Source organism: Heteronotia binoei, chromosome 5 (genome assembly GCF_032191835.1).
Source record: "Heteronotia binoei isolate CCM8104 ecotype False Entrance Well chromosome 5, APGP_CSIRO_Hbin_v1, whole genome shotgun sequence".
Taxonomy (NCBI): domain Eukaryota; kingdom Metazoa; phylum Chordata; class Lepidosauria; order Squamata; family Gekkonidae; genus Heteronotia; species Heteronotia binoei.
Genome location: NC_083227.1, coordinates 157,848,835 through 157,873,537, shown reverse-complemented (window position 1 = coordinate 157,873,537; position 24,703 = coordinate 157,848,835). Strand labels below are relative to the sequence as shown.

Sequence of the window (24,703 nt, the reverse complement as noted above, 5' to 3'; positions counted from 1 at the left end):
AGATAACCCTAAATGCAATTAGGTCTAACTCCCCGTGAGAGTCAAAGGCAGGAGAACTCACAGAGGCTTCCCAAAAGATAGTTTCTTTTCTGTCTTTCTTTTTAAAAAGTGTTTCAACACTTTATGTTTTCCTTTCCTTTGGGCATCAACAACAAAACCTTTGTTATGAATTAGCGGTGCCTTGGAAACAACAGTGGAAAATTAGTTGTGAGAAAGTCGCTTTAGATATTTGACATCAAAACGATGATTGAGTCTGCTTACCATGGGGATGCAGTACAGAATCTGTATGCCTTGCCTATGTTACAGAATATCTTCCCAAGACAATTGGTGATAGGGGTAGTAAGGCGAAGCTACGGATTTCACTAAACACATGAAAGTTATAAAGGGCAGAAAAACCCCAACCTAATGTGAATTAAATTACTGTTCCCTTTGTGGTTAGGGTTGCCAATCCCCAGGTGGGGGCAGGGGATCCCCTGGTTTGGGGGCCCTCCCCCCGCTTCAGGGTCGTCAGAAAGCGGGGGGGAGGGGAGGGAAATGTCTGCTGGGAACTCTATTATTCCCTATGGAGATTTATTCCCATAGAAAATCATGGAGAATTGATCCACGGGTATCTGGGGCTCTGAGGGGGGGCGGCTGTTATTTGGGGTAGAGGCACCAAATTTTCAGAATAGCATCTAGTGCCTCTCCCAAAAATACCCTCCAAGTTTCCAAATGATTGGACCAGGGGGTCCAATTCTATGAGCCCCAAAAGAAGGTGCCCCTATCCTTCATTATTTCCTGTGGAAGGAAGGCATTGAAAAGGTGTGCCGTCCCTTTAAATGTGATGGGCAGAACTCCCTTTGGAGGTCAATGATGCTTGTCACAGCCTTGATCTTGGCTCCACCCCTAATGTCTCCTGGCTCCACCCCCAAAGTCCCCAGATATTTCTTGAATTGGACTTGGCAACTCTATTTGTGGTATAGAAGGGGTGTATGTGGAGGCAGCCATTCTGTTGACAACTGTACTAAAACCAAAAGTCAGAATTGTTTATATTCAATTTTCAAGTGCAAGTTAATTGATATTAGTAAAGAAAAGGACCAAGCCATATGAGGCCCACTGGTCAGATCTAACTCATCAAGGCTTTCCTCACTGCCTGTATAACCTCATATTGCTACTTTGATGTAAGTCAACAATAGGCTAAAGATTTCTGGAGACTAGAAAAATATAAACCGTACATTATATGCCGCTGCTTTCAAAAGTTCACTGCTATAGACCAAGGACAAGTTAAATCCAGTTTAAAAACCTACACAGTTTCTGAAGAATAAGGACAACCAGTATTTTTTCTCTGCTGCCCACTACCTGTTCAGAAACAGTGACAGGATCCATTGCAGGGGGCTGAGCTGTCTGACAGCTCAGGGATCCTGCATTCAAATATCATGGCAAACCTCTTGACAGACACAAATAAAGATTATTGCAATGCTCACACCCTCCTCTGCTCATGGCACATGATGGAATCTAATTCCACTTGGCCTTTATGTACAAATGTGGGTGCCTAGGCAATTTCTGTTTCCTCTCCTAGAATCTAGAAGAAGAAGATGAAGAAGATATTGGATTTATATCCCGCCCTCCACTCCGAAGAGTCTCAGAGCGGCTCACAATCTCCTTTCCCTTTCCACCCCCACAACAGACACCCTGTGAGGTAGATGAAGATATTGGATTTATATCCTGCCCTCCACTCCGAAGAGTCTCAGAGCGGCTCACAATCTCCTTTACCTTCCTCCCCCACAACAGACACCCTGTGAGGTAGATGAAGACATTGGATTTATATCCTGCCCTCCACTCCGAAGAGTCTCAGAGCGGCTCACAATCTCCTTTACCTTCCTCCCCCACAACAGACACCCTGTGAGGTGGGTGGGGCTGGAGAGGGCTCTCACAGCAGCTGCCCTTTCAAGGACAACCTCTGCCAGAGCTATGGCGGACCCAAGGCCATGCTAGCAGGTGCAAGTGGAGGAGTGGGGAATCAAACCCGGTTCTCCCAGATAAGAGTCCGCACACTTAACCACTACACCAAACTGGAATCTAGGATTCCAAGCCACAATTTGATTTTGTGTGTAGGTTGGTGTGGCCCTGCTAGGGGACAGAAGGGCATCATACACATTTTCCATGGTAGACAGAGACTCGGACTCATTAAAATTCCCTATATTGCCATTAACCAAGTACAAATACATCTCACGTGAGTGTGGTTCTATCCATCTGCATTCTGTCTCTTTGAAACCTTAAGGAGCTGAGCTGTGCCTTGTCACCCAAACTGGACCCAAAGAAGGGGAAATTAGTTTCAAAAGTGTTCCAGAAAAGAATGACGCTGGACCTTATACCATGGTGGATCTCAGTAGGGATACTCCTAAAAAAATTATCAAGAAAGAAAGTGTGAGAGAGTTATTGCCAACACAAACAAATAGATTTTATTGCATTCAAAATAAAATAAAAAGAGTAAAACTGTAAAAAAAACCTACACTAGGCACCTGAGAACGAATTTCCTAAGTAACCACACACACACACATCAGCAAGAGGGCATCCTTACAAAAGGTAAGAGAAAAGGAATTGGGAAGTTTTAGGGGAGGGACATACGACCTGAGGTCTGGAGAGGTCCTGGGGAAAACACAGCTGAGGTCAAAGTAGCAGAGCAAGGAGCCAGCTAAGCCAGTAGAAAAAGCCTGCGAAGTGCAGCAGGGGTTCCCAGCAAGAAACCAAAGTTCTGACCAGCAAAGATATGGACCAGGGATCTGCAAAACCATTTGCTACAGCATCTTTTATGGACAGATCACCAGGGTAGGAGGATTTGGGGGCATCCTGGTTTAGGATTGGGTCAAGATTAAAAATCTGAATCTGGTTTAATGACTGGTTTAATGTTAACTGCTGTCAAACTCTGGCAGGAAATAGTTGGGGAAATACCTTGATTAGTCTGTTATGAGCCAAATCTGCATGGGCACAAAGAGACTAGATAAGGCAACATAATTAATATACTTTAATTAGAACATAAGAGAAGCCCTGTTGGATCACGCCAATGGCCCATCCAGTCCAACATTCTGTGTCACACAGTGGCCAAAAAAACCAATTGGGATGAAGTGAGCCAGATCTGCATTAACAGAAAAGTTTGGGTGAGTCAAGATAGCTCCTGAAACAGGTTGGAGTGCAATTTATTTATTTATTTATTATTTATTACATTAAATTTATATCCTGCCCTCTCCGCAAGCGGACTCAATGAATGACTTGAGTGGCCTTTTTTTTTTATAATACATTTTAATAAGTTTTCTGAATTTTTTCAAATATGTACAACATAATACAATTAATTTAGTTTAGTTTTAGTTTATTTATGATTTGTATCCCGCCCTTCCCACCAAGGTGGCTCAGGGCGGCTCACAACACATGAAATCCGACATAACAATATTAAAGATTTCAAGTTTTCACGGCTGGTAACATCATTAGGGTTTGTAGAATCTTTCGGGATCAAGTGCTGTGTTCTACTGGAGAAAGTTTTCCTTCCAGACGTTTCATTCTCCAGGAAGCCCCACCAAACAATGGGCACATCCACAAACTAATTGCCCTTTCATCACACCCCCTCCAGCCTAGAAATAGCAGCTCTCCAGCATCCCTGGCCCCACTCAATGCACAGCAGCCAAGAAGGTCTGAGCGCCTGCTCCGGCTGCAACGCCACTGAGGATGTTCTCCGCAGCTGAGAACGAAACGTCTGGAAGGAAAACTTTCTCCAGTAGAACACGGCACTTGATCCCGAAAGATTCTACAGACCCTAATAACAATATTAAGTTTAGGCATTTACACAATTAAAACATTTAAAATATAAAAACATTAAAACAAATTAAAATATCACATCTACAAAAAATAAAAAAAAACCAAATAAAATTATATACTTTCTTAACACATGGTATGACTTGTGGTGCTCCTTGTATCTATAACTGTTAGTTCTGGTCCGTTTACTGTTGATATAACGTTTTTGTCAAAAGTTCAAAGTCACCAGCTCGTTCTGAGAAAATAAGTAAAACGTGACCCTGTTGGTTGATTAAAAAAAAAGAGGAAGTGGGCATTGGTAGATGAAATAACAACTATCATGGGCTGGGTAGATACCTCTGTGGTATGCGAGGATATTCCAGCGTTGAAAAGTCTTTTGTTTATTGAGAATGAAGTGGTATCTTATTGTCATTGAGAATCCTGAGCTGGGGGAGATTCCACTTTATCTGTTGGTGATGCCGCCACACCTTAGATGTGTCCTTGGGAAATGCCAACATAATGACAGAATACAGGTGCCTTTATGAGACTCTCCAAGGGCGTTTTCGCACTGACCTTCAAGTGGTGCGACCACCCTCCTCACGCCGGCGGATCTGCAGGGATTTCGCACCAGAAGCGCCGGCGCACCCAAAAGAGCCGGCGACTTCCGTCGCGAAACCAGCTCAAACGGAAACCGCCAAGAAGCAGGAAAACGTTTGAGCTGGTTTCGCGACGGAAGTCGCCGGCTCTTTTGGGTGCGCCAGCGCTTCTGGTGCGAAATCCCTGCAGATCCGCCGGCGTGAGGAGGGTGGTCGCACCACTTGAAGGTGAGTGCGAAAACGCCCCAAGTTTTAAATCCCCTTGGCACCCAACCTGAAAAAGAAGGTGTCTACAAAAACACCTAAGTTCGAAATAAAAGGAAGACCCCACCACAGAATCTAACTTCAAATCAGGCTGAAAATATTGCATAGTTGAAAGGGACACCACATGCCAATTACAGCATGTTTAAGACAGGCACTGTACAAATTTAAATTCTACACTGCCCAAAGGAGTAGTGTTAGGAGCAACAGTAAAGTTTTATGGAGCATAGTAAATCTAGCATGTACAGCCATTAAAAATAGTTTGTTTTTTAAATATTATGTGTTAATGTTTATATCCTCACAGGTATGAATATTCACAAAAATTAACACAGCAATTTTTTTTTAAATGGTCATACTGTAACGTTACTTTTTGTTGTTGTTGTAAATTCCAAGTTAGTATTTTGCATGCTATCTTGAGCAACCAGGAAAGCAAAGATATAAACACTGTTGCAGAATAAGACAGTAAAATGAAACATGAGGACTCGATGCTGATTCTGTTTCTGCTCTTGATGTACTGCAGACTCTGAAAAAAATGTTAACAATATGTTCTGCCTTTAGTTATTATATCTCTTGGCTCTTCGTGTGACGTGTTCTTGCACCCTAATGTATGAAATACACATGGTATGTCTGGTATTATATGTGGCTGTGCTTGAGAACTGATTGGCTGTTTGGTTAAAAACTTAAGCTTTGTCAAGGCTGTGAAGGTAGGACAGGTGGCAGTGGCAGGAGAAAGAATTCTGTGGCAGTATTTAGGTTGAATTCAGTGGCAGTATTTAGGTTGAATTCAGCGGCAGTATTTAGGTTGAATTCAATGGCAGTATTTAGGTTGAATTCAGTGGCAGTATTTAGGTTGAATTCGGTGGTAGTATTTAGGTTGAATTCGGTGGCAGTATTTAGGTTGAATTCGGTGGCAGTATTTAGATTTGTATTACCTTTGCTGCAATCCCAAACATCTCCAGCAAGCCTAGATCAGATTCCTGTAAGTATAGAATTTGGGATTAATTTATTGATGCATTTTTGTATTTCTTATTTTCTAATCCATCTTTCTAAAAAAAAAAATACCAAAGGCAGATGAGAAAAATGAAAAAAAAACACCAACCTTAATTCAAACATTAAAACCACAACATTATTCAAAATATTTGAAGATTTAAAAGAAATTAATCACCTGCCTTTTAACAAATTAAATGCCATAAAATATAATAAAGATGACTAAGGAGTTACAGTAAGAGAAGAGGCTTTTGGTCACTTAGCTGCACAAGAATCCAGTCCAGTTTGTAGCAGGGGTTACACCATATCTTGGCAATGAATAATTTAAAAGGAAAAGTTCCCTTACCAAGTCCTGTGAAGAAAGGTTGAAGGAGCTGGGTATGTTTAGCCTAGAGAGGAGGAGGCTGAGAGGTGAAATGATCACCATCTTCAAGTACAAGTATAGAGGATCGTGTGGAATTGTTTTCTGTGGCCCCAGAAGGTAGGACCAGAACCAAAGAGTTGAAATTAAAACAGAAGAGTTTCTGACTCAACATTAGGAAGAACTTCCTGACCGTTAGAGCGGTTCCTCAGTGGAAAAGGCTTCCTCGGGAGGTGGTGGGCTCTCCTTCCTTGGAGGTTTTTAAACAAAGGTTTGATGGCCATCTGACAGCAATGCTGATCCTGTGAATTTAAGGGGGAGGTATTTGTGAATTCCCTGCATTGTTCAGGGGGTTGGACTAGATGACCCCGGGGGTACCTTCCTATTCTATGATTCCAGAGTCACAATAATTGGTGCCAGGCAGAGGAGTGCTTGTAAGGATCAAAGGCAGAGAGGAAATCATGTGGAGTCTGCCATACAAGACAGTGCTGAGTAAGGAAAGGAAGTTAAACTCAGGGCACATACTGTAGCAGGGAACACGACACAACAGGGTTCAGGTACTGAATACCAGGGGTGGAATTCTAGCAGGAGCTCCTTGGCATATTAGGCCACACACCCCTATGTAGCCAATCCTCCAAGAGCTTACAAGGCACTGTTTTGTAAGCTCTTGGAGGATTGGCTACATCAGGGGTGTGTGGCCTAATATGCAAAGGGGCTCCTGCTAGAATTCCACCCCTGAATGCTATATATATATTTGGGGAAGTATTCTGGCAGCAGTTACAGTACCTGGGACTTAATAGTATATAAAAGATTCCTTTTTCCTAGTCTTGAAGAAGAAGATATTGTATTTATATCCTGCCCTCCACTCCGAAGAGTCTCAGAGCGGCTCACAATCTCCTTTACCTTCCTCCCCCACGACAGACACCCTATGAGGTGGGTGGGGCTGGAGAGGACTCTCCCAGCATCTGCCCTTTCAAGGACAACCTCTGCCAGAGCTATGGCTGACCCAAGGCCATGCCAGCAGGTGCAAGTGGAGGAGTGGGGAATCAAACCCGGTTCTCCCAGATAAGAGTCCGCACACTTAATCACTACACCAGACTGGCTCTCCAAGAAGGGAGAGAGAACAAGGCGAGCACAGAAGTGGAACATTTGGGAGACATATTTCCCATGTCTTGGAGATGTTTTCCATAGAAAGGATAAACAGGTTCTTGGGGCAGGAAGGAAGTGTATTAGAGATGGCTGACTCTTTGGATGTGTAATGCCACAAGTAGCTCTCAAATATACAGTCTCTTGTGTTCTGAGATAAAATCTTTTACTTGAGGATGGTAACGTGTGGCTGGAGTTCTTCATTAGAAGCAATGTGAATGCAATAAGAGCCATATTTGCATAGTTAAACGGCTATGGTATGATTTCTTGCCATTGGTTACATTATAATCACTTGATATCATTTATCTGATGTGATGGATCCTGGTTAATATTTTAGACACTCTTTTAAACACATATTTAAAATATAGTCCATTTATTTTATATTCTGTTTCTTGGGTGATCACCGAAAGCACTAAAATGAGAAAATGTTTTATAAATTATTGGGTGTTTATTACAAGATGAACCGTGTATAGTTAATATTCAGTAAAAGCCCAAGATTTTTTTATTTCTATATAATTTTTTCCTGGCTTCATATTTCTTAGTTTATTCGTAGCTTTTTAATGTGCTGTGAAGTACCCTTAAAATCTGCAATATTTTTTCGTGCTTTAAAATCAAGAATATTGCCTCATCAAAAAGAAGGCTCAGCTGATTAGACGTGGACAAGAGTGCCTGAAAATGACATGGTTTGAATCACTCATATCTGTTATATTGGCTTTTGCACACAAACTTTATCTGCATGCACAGTAGAAAAGTACTTAGTGGTTAGGTTACTAAATCATACATGGACTGAGATTTTTATGCATATCTTAGGAAGGATAATATTTATATACTGTATTTGCCGGCGTATAAGGCGACTTTTTTCGCCTGAAAAACATGCCTCCAAGTGGGGGGGTCGTTTTATACGCCCAGTCGTCTTGTACGCCGGCAAATATCTGCCCAAGTGTGCTTGCGCATGAAAACTTGGGCGCAGAATCAAACTTCCTTAGTCTTAAAGGTGCCACCAGCCTCGCCTGCTGCTCTTGAGCCAGTCTGTGCTGAATCTCCTCCAGGAACACTGACTTTTGAGCAAGCATGCTCACCACCGGCCTCTTTTAACCCCGTACTTCACCATTTAGTTTATTGGAGGTGAGGATAAGGAAGAGAGAAAACTCCACGGCGGGCGGGAGGCGAGCGAGGGGAGTGGCGGACGTTGCCCTCTCCAGGCGTCCCTTGCGGGGCGGCGGCCCCTTTAAGAGCCGGGCTGGGCTCTCCTGGAGCGGCCACGAGGAAACCAACCCCGCCCTGTTTGGCCCTTCTCAGCACCTCCCTCCGTTCCTCTTCCCCACCGCCCCCTCCGCCGATTTCCCACAGTGCGGCAGCGCGTTCGCAAGGGCTGAGGAGAAGGCGAAGCAGCAGCAGAGGGGGTGCGGGGAACGAGGCGAAGCCATCGCCTCGGGGGCGGGCATTGAGCGGCGCGGTTCTTCTCCACTCCCCGGAGAGGCGCGAGGGCACCAACTGCCGCTCTCGCGCCCCCTCAGCGCGGCCTATGTGGCTTTTTTCTCCTCCCCCCCGCCTTTTCTTTCCCCCTTCCTGCTTTTGCCGCCGCCTGAGGAGAAGCACCTGAGGAGAAGGAGGGTCGATGAGATGAAAGTGAGTGTGTTTTGGCAAGACCGGGATAGTGGTTCCCTGTAAGATGGACAGATCCGGGTCAGAGAGTTAACCCAGCAGGCTCCGCAGAGATACTTACCGTATTTGCCGGCTATAAGATGACTTTTTTGCCCTGAAAAAATGCCACCAAGTGGGGGGGGTCGTCTTATACGCCCAGTCGTCTTGTACGCCAGCAAATACGGTAATCAATTAACATAGAAAACCAACTGCCAAACTCATACAATTTATCTAGCAGCAAATCAATCAAATTTGTAATTATCAATGTCCTTAAATAAAATATGTCATATTGAATTTACATCAGGTAAAACCTTTCATTCCAATTTCAGCCATGAATTGACATATTACCTTGTCTTTCTATGCAGTTCATCTAGGCTTCCCAATCCCCAGGTCCCAGCGGGGGATCCCCCGGTTTTTCAGGCTTCCCCCTGCCCCTAGCCAGCTGGCCAGCGGGGGGAAGCCACACCCCCACAGCCACCCCAACCCCTAGCTCTCCTGCAGGTTAAGAAACCTGCAAACAGGCCCCATTTTAAAATGCCTTTTTGTGTGTGCCTTAAAGTGCCCCTTTAAAGTTGAGCAGGAAGCTGGAAGGTACTTCATGGGGAAGGGTCAGAAGCAAAGCCTCCGTTTGTTTTGCTTTCGTTTCACAGTAAGTAAGAGTGTGTGCATTTGTGTGTGTGTGTGTGATAGAGAGAGAGCAGCATAGTCCCTGTAATTGTCAGATGTCATTGTGGAGGAACCAGACCCAGTGAGAGAGAGAGGAAGAGAGTACTTTTCAGAAGTCTTTGTAGGGGATAGTGTGTGTAATAGTAATAGTGTGTGTCTGTCTCTGTGCTTGTTTTGCATTGTTTTCGGAGTCTTTGTATAGGAGCCTGTTTGTGGGATAGAGGAAAACTCCACCTCTCTCTCTTTTGTTTGCCTGTGTTAGACTGAAGAACAGCAGTTCCTGTGAGTAAAGCGCCTGTGAGATCACAAAAATGTGAGCTTGCATTTTGGCTGCTTTTTGGGTGTTTACACTTTGAGCGTTTTCGCACTAGCGTTTACTCCGGCGTAGCACCCCATTTACCTCCGGATCTTTTCCTGGATTTCGCACCTGTTGCTCCGGCGCTGCGGTTTGCTCCGGCGCTTCAGGGGTTTCACGCCGGAGTATGTTTTTCAACATGCTTCCGGAGTTTTTGAAAACCTCCGGATCCACTCCGCGGAGTTTGCTGTGGGAAATCCATCCACGCCGGATCGACTGCTTTGTGGGCGTCACCCTCTCCCTTTCCATCCTCCCACCCCATCCACCCCCTTGGCCAATCATCAGCCGTTCGCGGCGCTTCCCAAAAGTGCCCGCACGGCCATTTTTTTAAAAACTTCATATTTCTTGCGTAATAGCGATATTTCGAAATTAACAAATTTTCGCTGTTGCGTTATTTCGCAACTACGGAATTGCATTATACATTATACATTTATATACATTATACATTGTTGGGGGGGGGGGAAATCTAGTGCCGGCGTGGGCAAAAGCGTTCATGTGTGTGTGTTTTAAAAAGGCAATGCCTCCCTCAGCTGTGCCACCAGCATTTCTGGACCTGCACAAAATCGCCATGTATAAAATGGGAAGTTGGAGTCCTGCATTCTCCTCCCTGGCTACATTCCGCTCGGTTAGAAACTAGACGCGAGCTCGCTCTTCACACGTGCCACAGAAGGGGAAGGAGAGAATGGGGCGGGGGGGGGAGCTCTGGCAGCAGGAGTCAGTCAGGTCCCCATTGCAGCTGCAAGCGCCAGCCGGGGAGGGGGAAGAGCGCGGAGGAAATCCCAGCTTCGCCACCCGGGAGGGAGCGAGGCTGGGAAAGGAAGAAGCTGCCACACACACACACACACACAAACCCCTCGATTTCTCTCTCTTCGTTATTGCGATATTTCGCAACTCCGGAATTTGTGTTGGGGGGGAGGAATATAGTGCTGGGATTCTCCACTGTGAATGCTTCTGCTAATACATAAAGGGCTGTGGAGGATACTACAGCTGCAGCCAATCCATAAACAGAAGCGGCACACGTGATGCGGTTTCTCCACGAAAAGAAGGGGAAGAACAGCTGTGACTGTTACGTTGTTACGTTGTTACATAGTTACGCAACCAGACTTGCGCTTAAAAAAAAATGATTGACAGGGCATCAAACTCAAGTCGATGCCAGTGCGAAAACGATTTGAGCCGGGGCTTCATGGAAAGCGACTCCACTAAAGAGGCAATGTGCGAAAACGAGGAAAATGATCCGGACATGATTGCGCCGAGGAATAAGGGGAGCAAACGCTAAGTGCGAAAACGACCTTTCATTTACTAGAATTGCAGCTTTTGGGGGATGAGGAAATTATGACTATTCAGGTGAACTGCACTGTTGTATTTTTATGCATTTATTTTGGAAATGGGAAAGTCTGGCTCCGCCCCAAAGTCTCCTGGCTCCACCCCCAAAGTCTCCTGGCTCCACCCCCAAAGTCTCCTGGCTCTACCCCCAAAGTCCCCAGATATTTTCTGAATTAGACTTGGCAACCCTAAGTTCATCCAATTTTAAAATGGGAATAAGAATAGTTATTCAGGACACTGCTTTTTTTTTTTTCCAATCCGTTCACTTTACTCCGTTTTTTACTTCCTTTCCTTTCCCTTCCATGCTTTGCTTTTCAGTTGAATTGCTCAAATCCAGAACTGCCATATCCACAGTCTGCCAAAGATGGAGGTTGCTTTTCATTTTTCATTTCTCCATCCAAGTGACAAATGTACAGAAACAATCTGTACATTGGGGAAAGCACAGAAACAAGTTCAGATGCAGTTGCGTTGTCACATCAAGAATAAAGATTTCTTTTTGTGCTGTGTTTTTCAGTTTACTCATCGTACGCCTGGTGCATTTGTAATAGGGTTGCCAGGGCCCAACCTTTCCCCAGTGGGGGGATTTGGGGGCATTCTGGGTGGGAGTGGGGCCATCCTCAACATGATGGTGTCATGCTATATGATGTCATCATTCAGGCGACAGAGCTTCACATGAGTTTGGCCTCCTGCTTTCCCTAACCATTTAAAGGGAACTTTTATTGATTGATTGATTTGATTTATATCCCGCCCTCCCCACCGAGGCGGGCTCAGGGCGGCTGACAACATAAAAGCATAGAACAATAACATTAATAAATATTAAAATGCAGATTCAATAATTTACAATAGTTAGAACAAATAAGACAATTAAGACAGTTAAGACAAAGGAATAGAAACAGTCTATTGATTTGGTGTTGCTCTGATGGTGAAGGGCTTCCTCTGAAGTTCTTAAATGCCAGTCAGTTGTATGCTAACCGGAAGAGGACAGTCTTGCAGGCCTTGCGGGAACTGTCCAAGGTTCTGCAAGGGCCACACTACATCCGGTAACTGGTTCCACCAGCAGGGGGCTGTGATTGAAAAGGCCCTATCTCTGGTCGATTTCAGTGGGGCCTCCTTCGGCCCGGGGATTACTAGCAGATTTTGTGATCCAGATCTAAGTACTCTCTGGGGAACATGTGGGGAGAGACGGTCCCTAGGCCATATAGGGCTTTAAAGGTAATAACCAGCACCTTGTAATGATTGGGGGGGGGGGAGAAGCGGGTGCCATGCACTGCCACCTTTCAGGCTTGGAAGGCAGGAGCAGGCAGTTCCCTGCTCTCATAGGGCAGGCACCCACATGCTGCTGCCTTACAGAGCCAGTTTGGTGTAGTGGTTAAGTGTGCGGACGCTTATCTGGGAGAACCGGGTTTGATTCCCCACTCCTCCACTTGCAGCGGCTGGAATGCCCTTGGGTCAGCCATAGCTCTGGCAGAGGTTGTCCTTGAAAGGGCAGCTGCTGTGAGAGCCCTCTCCAGCCCCACCCACCTCACAGGGTGTCTGTTGTGGGGGAGGAAGGTAAAGGAGATTGTCAGCCGCTCTGAGACTCTTCGGAGTGGAGGGCGGGATATAAATCCAGTATCTTCATCTACCTCACAGGGTGTCTGCTGTGGAGGAGGAAGGTAAAGGAGATTGTGAGCCGCTCTGAGACTCTTCGGAGCGGAGGGCGGGATATAAATCCACTATTTTCATCTACCTCACAGGGTGTCTGCTGTGGAGGAGGAAGGTAAAGGAGTTTGTTAGCCGCTCTGAGACTCTTTGGAGTGGAGGGCGGGATATAAATCCAATATCTTCTTGTGTGGACTCTTATCTGGGAGAACTGGGTTTGATGCCCCACTCCTCCCCTTTCACCTGCTAGCATGGCCTTGGGTCAGCCATAGCTCTGGCAGAGGTTGTCCTTGAAAGGGCAGCTGCTGTGAGAGCCCTCTCAGGCCCACCCACCTCACAGGGTGTCTGTTGTGGGGGAGGAAGGTAAAGGAGATTGTCAGCCGCTCTGAGACTCTTCGGAGTGGAGGGCGGGATATAAATCCAATATCTTCATCTACCTCACAGGGTGTCTGTTGTGGGGGAGGAAGGGAAAGGAGATTGTGAGCCGCTCTGAGACTCTTCGGAGTAGAAGGCGGGATATAAATCCAATATCACAAGCCTGAGATCTGCTCCGAGAGAGCGGGCGTTGTGCGTGCTTGTCCCTAAGCTGCAAATTTGTGGCTGGGGGATAGGCATGCATGGTACCCATGAGACCAGGAAGGACTGTTGGGAACAGGGCTTCCCCCCACACTCCTACCAACTGGCTGATTTTGGGGGGGAGACCCCAAAACTGGGAGATCCCCTGCAGCAACTGACATCCCTAATTTATAATCCTGCATGAATGAACAGGAGGAGCAGAAAGCTCCAGCATACTGTACCTGCTTAGCAGTCTGCACTGACTTCTGGTATTAAAGCTCCAAGTGGGCAGCCGTGTTGGTCTGAAGCAATAGAACAAAGTAGGAGTCAAGTTTCACCTTTAAGACCAATAAAGTTTTATTCAGAATATAAGCTTTCGTGTGCTAGAAGCACCCTTCATCAGCCAATAGGATGGAATGGCAAACAGTGCTAAGTATAGAGAGAGTGGGCAGTGAATTAGTGTACAAAATCATGGAAATGTTTGTTAGCAGATTAAAAGAAGCACAGTTGCACACATCAGCCATCTCTTCTCTGGGCTTAATGTAAACTCCCCTCTTTGCTCTAGCAGGAACAGAAGACTCACACAGCAGCATCTGTTGACTGAGTCACACATGAAACCTGGTACGATAGCCATATACTTAAGACGCGCAGGGATGCAGCTAAAAAAGCCAAATGTCGCTCCAGCCCCAAGTCCTCCACTGTTGTAGCTTTTTGCTGCTGCCACGAAAACATGCAATAAGAAGTAGGATGGCACCTATTAGGTAATGGAGAAACCCCGCAAGTGGCCAGTTGATGCAAGTCAGCATTCGGTAAACTCGGAAAAGGTAAACAATGTCGAAGACAAGAATCCTAATGAAGTCACACGTGGTGACAATTTCGAAGTAACTGTATGCACTGTAATCCGTCCATACTGAGTTCCTTATGCAGATGAATGCAATCAGCAGCAACGACATCTGGACCGCCTTCAGCACGGCGGTGCAGGAGCTCACGTAGGCTCGGTCCAGCCGGCCGGAGTCTGGTGGGGAGGAAGAGGTCGAGGTGCTGACGCCCGCGCTGCTGCCGTCGGTGTGGATCACCGGCGCCCCGTGAGACATTTCGCTGCCGCCAAGGGGGAGGAAGGGCGAAGCACACTTTGGGGTCTGGCAGTTGTTAGCGTATGTTAACTGGGCTGCATCAGGAAGGGGGGCAACCTAAATCAGAATAGCAGATTGATGTCTATGTGAAGTGCCATAAATAAGAGTCTGTTGTGATGTTAGCTCTGGGTTTAAAATGAGGGCATTAGTTTCTCAAGAGGTTTAATTGAAACATACAACACACGTATAAAGCTCATTCTAGTTTGCCATTAGAGAAAAAAAAAAGAATACATTAATATATAGTGGAAGATGGGTTAGTATATGCGATGAGATAAACAACCAATATCCCTTATTTGAGTATGTCAATACAAAAAAATATTATTCTGATACACTGTTCTAAAAAAGAAATACACTGGAATACTGTGGATATATAGCTATAGTGAGAGTGGGTTCAGCATATATATTGAGATAAAAAAAATCCCCAATATCCCTGTTCAGTCCTGGGGAGGTGTTTGTTCCAAGTTTCATAATAATTTGTAATTCAGCAATTTCTCTCTCCATTCTGTTCTTGAAGTTCCTTTGCTACCTTGAGGTCACCCATTGAATGCTCTGGAAGGTTAAACGTTCTCCCGCAGGTTTCTAGTTCTGTAATTCTTGATGTCAGATTTGTGTCCGTTTATCCTTTGGCTTAGGGTTTGTCCTGTTTGCCCTACGTGGAGAATTGAAGGGCATTGTTGGCATTTAATGGCATATATAATGTTGGAAGATGAACAAGTGAATGAGCCTGAGATGGTGTAGTTAATGCTGTTAGGTCCAGTGATTGTGTTGTCTGGGTGTATGTGGCAGCAAAGTTGGCACTTGGCTTTATTGCAAGCTCTGGTACTGGTGTCCATTCTCAGATGAGATGTTGTATTGTTGTGAGTGAGGAGTTGTTTGAGATTAGGGGGCTGTCTGTGTGCAAGAAAAGGTTTACCCCCCCCCAGTACTTTTGAAAGAGAGCTGTTACTATTCAATAGAGGTTGTAAGTTGTTGATGATACATTGAACGGCTTTCAGTTGAGACTTGTGTGTGACCACTAGTGGTTTTCTGTTATTGTCTTTTTTGGGTCTGTCTTGTAACAGGTTTTCTCTGGGTATCATTCTGGCTTTGTTAATCTATTTCCTGACTTCATCAGGTGGGTACTTTAGTTCCAAAATGGTTTGTTGTATATCCCTCAGGTGAGAATCTCTGTCAGTAGGATTGGAGCAAATGCTGGCTGTATACAGTGGATCATTTCGTATGTTTGGGATGGTAGCTGGAGGCATGCAGGCATGTTTGTCGGTCAGTAGTTTTTGGTATAAGGTAGTGCCTATGGTTCATTGTCTGGTTGATGGTAGGGTGAAAGTCATTGAATGCTTGGGGGAATGCATCCAGGGCTTCTGTCCAGACCATAAAGATGAACCAGTCTATGCAAAAAATACATTTTCTGGACACCAATGTAAAAATGCACAATGGGAGCATTTAGAATGATTTGCTTCTAAATATAGAGTATAATATTCCAGATAAATAATCTCGCCATTTATTTCTGTCGAGTTCTAATGTATATTTAAGCTATTCAACTTTGCAATCAGCTGTTTGTGTATAAACAACTAGACTTCTGCTGTTTTGAATCCTTCATGTTATTGCATATATATCAAGCATAAGTCTACATAACTACATAATTGACAGTACATTATGTTCAGTATAGATTTTATTTTTATATAATACCCTCAAGCAAATATTGCCGTTTATTGTCATATTTTTCTCTCTCTTTGATCTCTTGCCAGAATTATGTCTTGCTTAAATTTGCGAGAGGGCTCTAGAAAGAATCTTTGTAAATGTAACTCTTGATATATGATAAATTGGTAACATGGGAACGCTGAAAATAAATTGTTGGATCTCCATTTAGTTAGTATTCAGCAAATTAATTTGATTGTGTTTATTCTTCATTACTGTATGCTCATAGAACAAGAAACTAAAGGAGATTCCGGGGCAAATAATATGGAATAGTCATATGGAAGATGACAAATCCTTCAGCCTCACGGGGCTAAAATATTTAAAGCCCAGTATGCTAATACTTTCTTCATGTTTCTGAGACTGCACTGAGATTGCACGAATCAGGGCAGGCCCACGCGCTAGGCAAACTAGGCATTTGCCTAGAGTTCTGACCGGGTGGGTGAGCCAAATTCGGCCTTTCCCCCGTCCTGTCCCCAAGGCAAATTCCTGTTTGCCTCCCCAGTCTCCCTTCTTCACAGTTTTAACGCCCAGAACGGGTGGTGAAGCACCATGTCCCTGGACTCCTTAAAGGCCAACGCCCCACCCCGCCCAGGAAGGAAGTGGGGAGGAGGCAACAGCGGTGCCACTTTTCCAGCGGCTCGCTCGCCGCTTTTTCAGTAGCTCACTCACCTCTGCAGTTTTTCCTGCCAATCAGCTGATGGGGGGGGGCAGCCTTTAAGGAGCCCAGGAACATGGTGTTTCACTGTCTGTTCTGAGTGTTAAAGTAGTAAAGAAGGGAGGGAGGAGGAGGTGCTGTGGCGGGGTGTGCAGCGTGGTGCTGTGGAGGGGGTGGTGAGGCTGCCTGGGGCACTATGCGCCCTAGGGCTGGCCCTGGCACTAATGTTGGGTTATTGCAAGAGGTGGAGAAGGTGAGTGATTCAGTTTGCTGAACTTGCCGGTTAAGGGTATGTGGGGGGGGGGGGGGTCAAAAAGGTTGATGAAGAGCTGGCTCTAAAACTGACTATATTTTTATTTTATTTTAGATTTTCATACACAACTTTCTGAGACATTGAAAGACAGACAGACTGGCTGGCAGCAGCTGGGTGAAACAAAGAACTCTCTAATACGTAAGGTTTTCAACTTGCTTCATCCTGTACCCCTATATCTAAAGTTACAGCTTTGTTAACTGTGTGATCCCACTTTGATGAGTTTAGTTGGATTTATATGATGCTTATCCTATATTTTATATGTGTGTATTTGAGTATTTATTTGTTTATTTGTCAATGTTTAGATGACTGCTTACTTATGTTAAACTCCTAATTTAAAAGCATCTATCTATGTATTTGCTGGTTAATTTATTTTTGAGTTGTAGTATCTGAAGTGTAGACAGTACAGTAGGAACTAGGATTGCTAGCATAAGGATGGCAACCTGTGGGAGACTCGCAGATGGCATGCTCACCACCAGCAATGTAGTATCCAGCCAAAATACTATGGTTTAACCAGTTATAGGAAAAATCCCAAAGAAAAAAACCCCACGGACATAAATGCTCACAGGAAAAAAGCTCACATGGAAACATGCCCATATGGAAAGAAGCCCACTTGGAAATAAGCCCATACTGAAAGAAGCCCACATGGAAAGAAGCCCACTTGGAAATAAGCCCATACTGAAAGAAGCCCACATGGAAAGAAGCCCATGTGGAATAGAGTTCCCAAGTTCAATTCAAGAAATATCTGGGAACTTTGGGGGTGGAGCGAGGAGATTTTGGGGGTGGAGCAGAAGCAAGGTTGTGACGAACACAACTGAACTCCAAAGGGAGTTCTGACCATCATATCTAAAGGGACCACGCTCCTTTTAAATGCTTTCCCGCCATAGGAAATTTTGAAGGATAGGGGCACCTTCTTTAGGGCTCATAGAATTGGACCCCCTTTTGAAACTTGGAGGATATTTTGGAGAGAGGCGCTGGGTGCTATGCTGCAAATCTGGTTCATCTACATAAAAAAAAACCCCAGTCCCCCCCAGAGCCCCGTGAATCAATTCTCCATTATACCATTTCTTAATTAATTCCAACTATGTTTATTGATTTCTTCCTTCCAGATACTTGCTGGAGTCTGTCCTGCTTAGCTTCTTAGATCTATGAGGCCTTAAACCACTTCTGTTATTTAAGAAAGAGAAGCTATCACAGAGCAGGCAATAATTTGCCTAACCCAAAAACCATACATTTTGAGATTCCTGAAAAGTATAGGCAACTGATATTTCACGATTCCGGTGTGGAAAAATCCAGACAGAATTCTGGTTTTAGATGATAGAGATCTTATGTTGAACAAAGATACCATCTATGGAGATGGCACCTTTGATAAAGTGCCAAATACGTTTTACCAACTGTACACATGGCATGCCAAGTTGGGTAATTCATATCCATCATGTATTTACATATGTATTTACATTTTACTTCAGAAAAAGAACATGGGCACCTATAATAGCATGTTTGAAATAATGAAACTATTGATTCCAGATCTATCACCTCAAAAGGTTTTAGTGGATTTTGAGAAGGATTTGGTGGATTTGGATTATGAATGCAGTGAGAATTGCCTTTCCACACGCTGAGGTCAAAGGCAATTTTCCCTCTAAGCTGTGGAGTCTTGTGAGCAAAACTTCTGCTTTGTGAACTACTGGCATTATAGTTGTGAGCTGCTGCATGAATTAGTTTGCTCTGGGGCCATTTTTCCGGCGCTAAGACAAAAGCTGGAGGCTAAAAAACTGTGAGCTAGCTCACACCAACTCAGCTTAGAGGGAGCACTGGTCAAAGGGTGTTATTTTTACCTGTGTCAGAGTCTTGTTAAGAAAATCAACAGTGTTGGCTTGAAGACTAATATGAAACTAATATGAACATAAAAATTACACTGAAATCTCTTTCAAATATTCAAATACGAGCCCTTGAGTTATTGTTTAATGGTTAATGGAAAGATGTCCATCAGTGGCTATTAGCCACAGTGTGTGTGTGTGTGTGTGTATATATATATATATATATTTGGCCGCTGTGTGACACAGAATGTTGGACTGGATGGGCCATTGGCCTGATCTAACATGTCTTCTCTTATGTTCTTATGTTCTTATGTCTGTATATGGGATCATGTCTACAAATATAATTTTAATTTAGTAATCCAAAAGTTGAGTATTGTACAGTGGAAACAACACATTCTGTATAAAAATGATATAGATGTGGGAATTGACAATAGTATCAGCGTTTGGTGCTAGTAATTCCAAAGCAAGAATTATGACTACATCATGGGTTTTGTGGTGCCAGTAGACAGATGGCACTAGTCTTTGTCTTACATCTGATGACAGGTCCTGATAATGGCACTAGTAGTTTTTCAATAACATAGGAAACACATATCAATTCCCCACTAGCTTTGTCCCGGTCTCATGCTCCTCTTCTCCACTGATTTCCATCTGATTTCACACAAGCTGCCTCGGAGCCACGACTCGCTCTGCCTCTTTCTCATGGCAAGCAGAAACCAGTTTTAAGAGGATCTTGCTTGTCATGGGAAAGAGGCAGGGCAAGTTGCAACTCCAAGGCAACTTGTGCAAAATTGGATGAAAGCGCTGCAGAGAAGAGGAGCATGAGACCGGGACAAGGCTAGTGGGGAATTGGTCACAATAAGCACCAAAGTTTTATTTCACTGGCGATAAAGTCCTCATTTCATTGTTGTGTTTTTTTCTTTATCACAGCTACATTCCAGGTGTGCCAAGCAGCAAAAAATACCTTAATGTTGTTTCTCTTTGAACGAATAGGACTCTGCACTCATCATTGTCTTAACCTTGCTGAATCCAATAGATTGCCAATCCCCAGTTGAGGCAGGAGAGAGCCGAAGGTCTGTGGTACCAAGCCTCAAAAAATTTTCATAAATAGATAACACTTCAGTTAGAATTTATCCAGACAGGGCTGTTTAAACAGTAGAAAACAATAAGCAATATCAATCCAGAAACATTCTAAAGAAAGCCACGAAACAGTTTAAAGAAAGCCACAAGAAGGATTCTTGGATGGAGAACATCCAAAGGAACAAATGTAATCCTGTCTTAGAAAGTCCTCATAAAGTGCATATTCTTTAGATGTGTAGAAAATGTCCCGTTTTCAGATGTGCAGCTATGCATGATTCAACCTTGTGTGACGGGTCAGTACTCCAGTTTCCCGTTTCACAAATGCTTTTTCCAGCTTAGGTGCTTCATATTTCAGGATAAGGCAAGAATGCTTCAAGGCCCCTCGCAAGGCTGCACTTGAGTTTTGCGAGGTGCCTTTGAGCATTCCTGCCTTATCCTTATTATCATCACTAGCAGTAAGATGATTTTGTCCGTTCTGAAAGCAACATATTATTTCCCTTGGTGAGATCCCCCCTTTCCAGTTCTAACAGATTAAGGGATCATAAAAGAAAGCTAACAGCACAGCTTGCGGTCTATATTAGTGGAAGGGAGTAAGAGGCCAGTGGCACCTTAATGACTAACAAAATTTGTGGCAAGGTATGAGCGTTCATGAGTCACTGCTCACTGCTTCAGATACGATTAGAATGTGAGTCCACCTGTCCTTATATCTTGGAAAGTGAAGTTATTTCAGACGCCAAGTAACAATACCAGTCATTGGTAATGAAAGAAGAAACCTAGGTCTCGATTCAGCCCAGGAGGATGAATTGAGCTTCATTATCAGTTGCAATTCATCAGTCTTTCTTTTTAATCTCCTTTTGAAATTCCTTTGTAAGAGAACTGCTACTATTAGGTCAGCAATAGAATGCCCTGGAAGGTTAAAATGTCCCCCCACTAGGGTCTCCAGGTCTCCTTTACCTTTCCAGTGGGGGCCTTTGGGAGTGTTCCGGGGGTGGGCAGTGGCCCAAATGATATTTGGACCATTTCCAGTAGAATCCAAATCAGGAAATGACGGGCAGCCGTTTAAGAGGTCCCTAGGGGGAAACAAAAGGGACCACCCAAATGGCTGCCAGCCATTTCATGTCCAGTTTTCCTTTCTAATTGGGGAGAGAGGAGCAAAACTGATTGCTGAAAAGGCTTGCAGCCAGTTACACTGTTAGCCTAAACTATAGCAGCCATTGGTAATGAGAGAAGAAACCTAGGTTTCAGTTCAGCCCAGGAGGATGCATTGATCTTCATTATCAGTTGCTATTCGGCAGTCTCTCTTTCTAATCTCCCTTTGTTAGCCTCTTAGTCTAAACTGGTCTAAACCAGCTGCAAGCCTTCTCAGTGATCAGGATTATTGAAGGCTTGCAGCCATTTGAGTGGTTATTTTTGCTTCCCCACTCAAATAGCTGCTCTGGGGCAGCACTTCTGAGTTTTAAACTACTTCTGTTTTTACTGGAAGTGACCTGAAAAACCTCACTTTGAGGCAAGATTTCCCTGGCCAGTGGCAGGGAAACCCTCAAATTGAGGGATTCCCCCACTCAGATTGGGAGACTGGGATTCCTAACCCTCCCGCACTGTTTTTTTTAAGTGTTGTGGATTCTTATGGCTGTAGAAAGTAGGCTTGCCAATCCCCAGGTCCCAGTGGGGGTTTTTCCGCTTTCCCAGGCTACTTCCCGCCCCCAGTCAGCTGGCCGGCAGGGGAAGCCCCACCCCCAGAGGGCCATGTGCGTTTTCAGCTCTGGAGGCTTCAGTCTCTTATTGAAAGGCTTCTTCTTGGGATGGGGTGTCTGTGTTACTTTGAAGAAGTTGGCAGAAACTCGTGAGTAGAGAGGCCAATCCCTCGTTTCAGTCACCAGAAACGGGGGGAGGGGGAGAGAGGGAGGGAAACGTCTGCTGAGCACTTCATTATTCCCTATGTGGAGATAGATTCTCATAGGGTATAATGGGGAATTAATCTGGAGGTTTCAGGGGCTCTGGGGGAGCTGTTTTTTGAGGTAGAGGCACCAAATTTTCAGTATAGTATCTAGTGCCTCTCTCCAAAGCATCCCCCAAGTTTCAAAACGATTGGACCAGGGGGTCCAATTCTATGAGGTGCCCCAAAAGAAGGTGCCCCTATCCTTCATTATTTCCTATGGAAAGAAGACATTTAAAAAGGTGTGCAGTCCCTTTAAATGTGATGGCCAGGACTCCCTTGGAGTTCAATTATGCTTGTCACACCCTGGCTCCTGGCTCCACCCCCAATGTATCCCGGCTCCACCTCCAAAGTCTCCTGACTCCACCCCAAAGTCCCCAGATATTTCTTGAATTGGACTTGGCAACCCTAGCAGAAAGAGTAAGAGTTCAGTAGCAACTTGAAGACGTAACTAATTTGTGGCAGGCTCACTTCTTCAGACTTATGTCCTTTTATTCTTTGCATCTACCTGACCAAATTGAGACATAGGTTTCTTGTCGTTACCAATGCTGATATCTCCACACCTACTATCCCTCTGCATATCACCTCCCCCAATCAAGCCTATTGCTATTCAGCATCTGAAATCATCTTTATAAAGTTTATGTCTCTAGTACCTCGTGTTACCTTTTATGGTAGACAAGGTGCAGCCTGACAAAATGACATTTATATCAGATCAATGCGTTCGACACTTCTGCTCTAAATAATAAAAACTGAGATGGTACATTGTGGGAAGGGAAGTTTTTAGGGACGTTCACTTCATCATATTTTCACCCACCCATATTTGATACAAACTTTATGCAGTGTTGGAGAGTTGAGTTGCGTTAAAAGTGCTATTTTTTTTTTCTTTTTATACCACTGTTGTTAAGGAACATATACATTACATATTTATTTGATGGATTTTTAAATTGCATAGAGTTTCCTGTGTTCTAGACCTGCCCAGATTGTTTTGCCTCACATACTGTATTTCTCATAGCCAGAGTTCAGTTTTTGGTGCACAAATTAAGGCAACTTGATTTCCGCCCCCCCCCCCCTCGATGATATGGTACAAATCAATTAAATATTTAGCGTAAACTAAAGAAACTGGTCAGTGTAGTGTGATCTGGGAAGTCACTAGTTTAAATGTTAAGAGAGCCACTATCTCTAGCCTCGAGCCTAAAACTGCAATGAACTGACCATCCAGGTCCGGAATGACTCATGGTAATTCCATGAAGTTCTACTGGGGAGGGACGGTGGCTCAGTGGTAGAGCATCTGCTTGGGAAGCAGAAGGTCCCAGGTTCAATCCCTGGCATCTCCAAAAAAGGGTCCAGGCAAATAGGTGTGAAAAGCCTCAGCTTGAGACCCTGGAGAGCCGCTGCCAGTCTGAGAAGACAATACTGACTTTGATGGACCGAGGGTCTGCTTCAGTATAAGGCAGCTTCATATGCAGGAGGGACAGTGGCTCAGTGGTAGAGCATCTGCTTGGGAAGCAGAAGGTCCCAGGTTCAATCCCTGGCATCTCCAAAAAAGGGTCCAGGCAAATAGGTGTGAAAAACCTCAGCTTGAGACCCTGGAGAGCCGCTGGCAGTCTGAGAAGACAATACTGACTTTGATGGACCAAAGGTCTGATTCAGTATAAGGCAGCTTCATATGTAGGAGGGATGGTGGCTCAGTGGTAGAGCATCTGCTTAGTAAGCAGAAGGTCCCCGGTTCAGTCCCCGGCATCTCCAACTGAAAAGGGTCCAGGCAAGTAGGCGTGAAAAACCTCAGCTTGAGACCCTGGAGAGACACAGGGAGGGGCTGTGGCTCAGTGGTAGAGCATCTGCTTGGGAAGCAGAAGGTCCCCGGTTCAATCCCCGGCATCTCCAACTGAAAAGGGTCCAGGCAAGTAGGCGTTGAAAACCTCAGCTTGAGACCCTGTAGAGACACAGGGAGGGGCCGCGGCTCAGTGGTAGAGCATCTGCTTGGTAAGCAGAAGGTCTCAGGTTCAATCCCCGGCATCTCCAACTAAAAAAGGGTCCAGGCAAGTAGGTGTGAAAAACCTCAGCTTGAGACCCTGGAGAGCTGCTGCCAGTCTGAGTAGACAATACTGACTTGGATGGACCAAAGGTCTGATTCGGTATTAGGCAGCTTCATATGTTCATATGTACTTCTTATGGTTTTCAGTACAAGCGATGGGCTTGAGGTTTGCCATTGCCTTCCTCACACACCAACCCCGGTCTTCCTTGGGGGTCTCCCATCCAAGTACTGATCCCGCTTAACTTCCAAGCTCTGAGGAAATACCCCAGTCTAGTCTGGGGTATTATGGTTGCTGGAACAAAATCTATAAATCTGTATTATTAAATTTCTCTCTAATATTCCCAATTCAAAAGCTGAAAATTTGTACAAATTAATCCATTCCTAGTTGCAGTTGAAACTGAGAGCAAGATCAAGGGCGCACACAAGAAAAATTATGCATCAGTCCTTTGGCTTATGTTTTCATCATTCTACAAATGTTAAAATTGCATTTAAAAATACTGTAGCTTAGAGTGTGTAGTAAAAATTTGCAAAGTAATTTGCCATTGATTTTTTTTTTAAACGTTGAGGTCTGTGTAATGTTATTCTCAGTGCCTTTTATTTTTTTTTCTTCAAAATAAAAGAATTGGATTTAACCCCGTGTATTTTTGACTATGGGTTTGGGTCTCTGATATCACTGGCATTAATCATACCCACTGAAAAGCACTGCTCTTAGTATTTCTCATACTAATTTTTCTTTTATTTAGAT

At 44.4% G+C, this 24,703-nt stretch overlaps 1 protein-coding gene and 1 pseudogene across 3 annotated transcripts in view; one reads left to right on the top strand and one right to left on the bottom strand.

The window, feature by feature from the left end:
* The window catches only part of TENM2 (teneurin transmembrane protein 2), a 1,752,117-nt gene that overhangs the window by 809,344 nt on the left and 918,070 nt on the right, over nt 1-24,703 (top strand). For all 3 annotated transcript variants that reach the window (XM_060240624.1, XM_060240625.1, XM_060240626.1), the window contains one exon: nt 17,151-17,234. In XM_060240624.1, coding sequence (XP_060096607.1) covers nt 17,151-17,234 — 84 coding nt within the window. The remainder of the gene's footprint in view (nt 1-17,150; nt 17,235-24,703) is intronic.
* LOC132572989 (CKLF-like MARVEL transmembrane domain-containing protein 7) lies at nt 13,814-14,394 on the bottom strand (annotated as a pseudogene).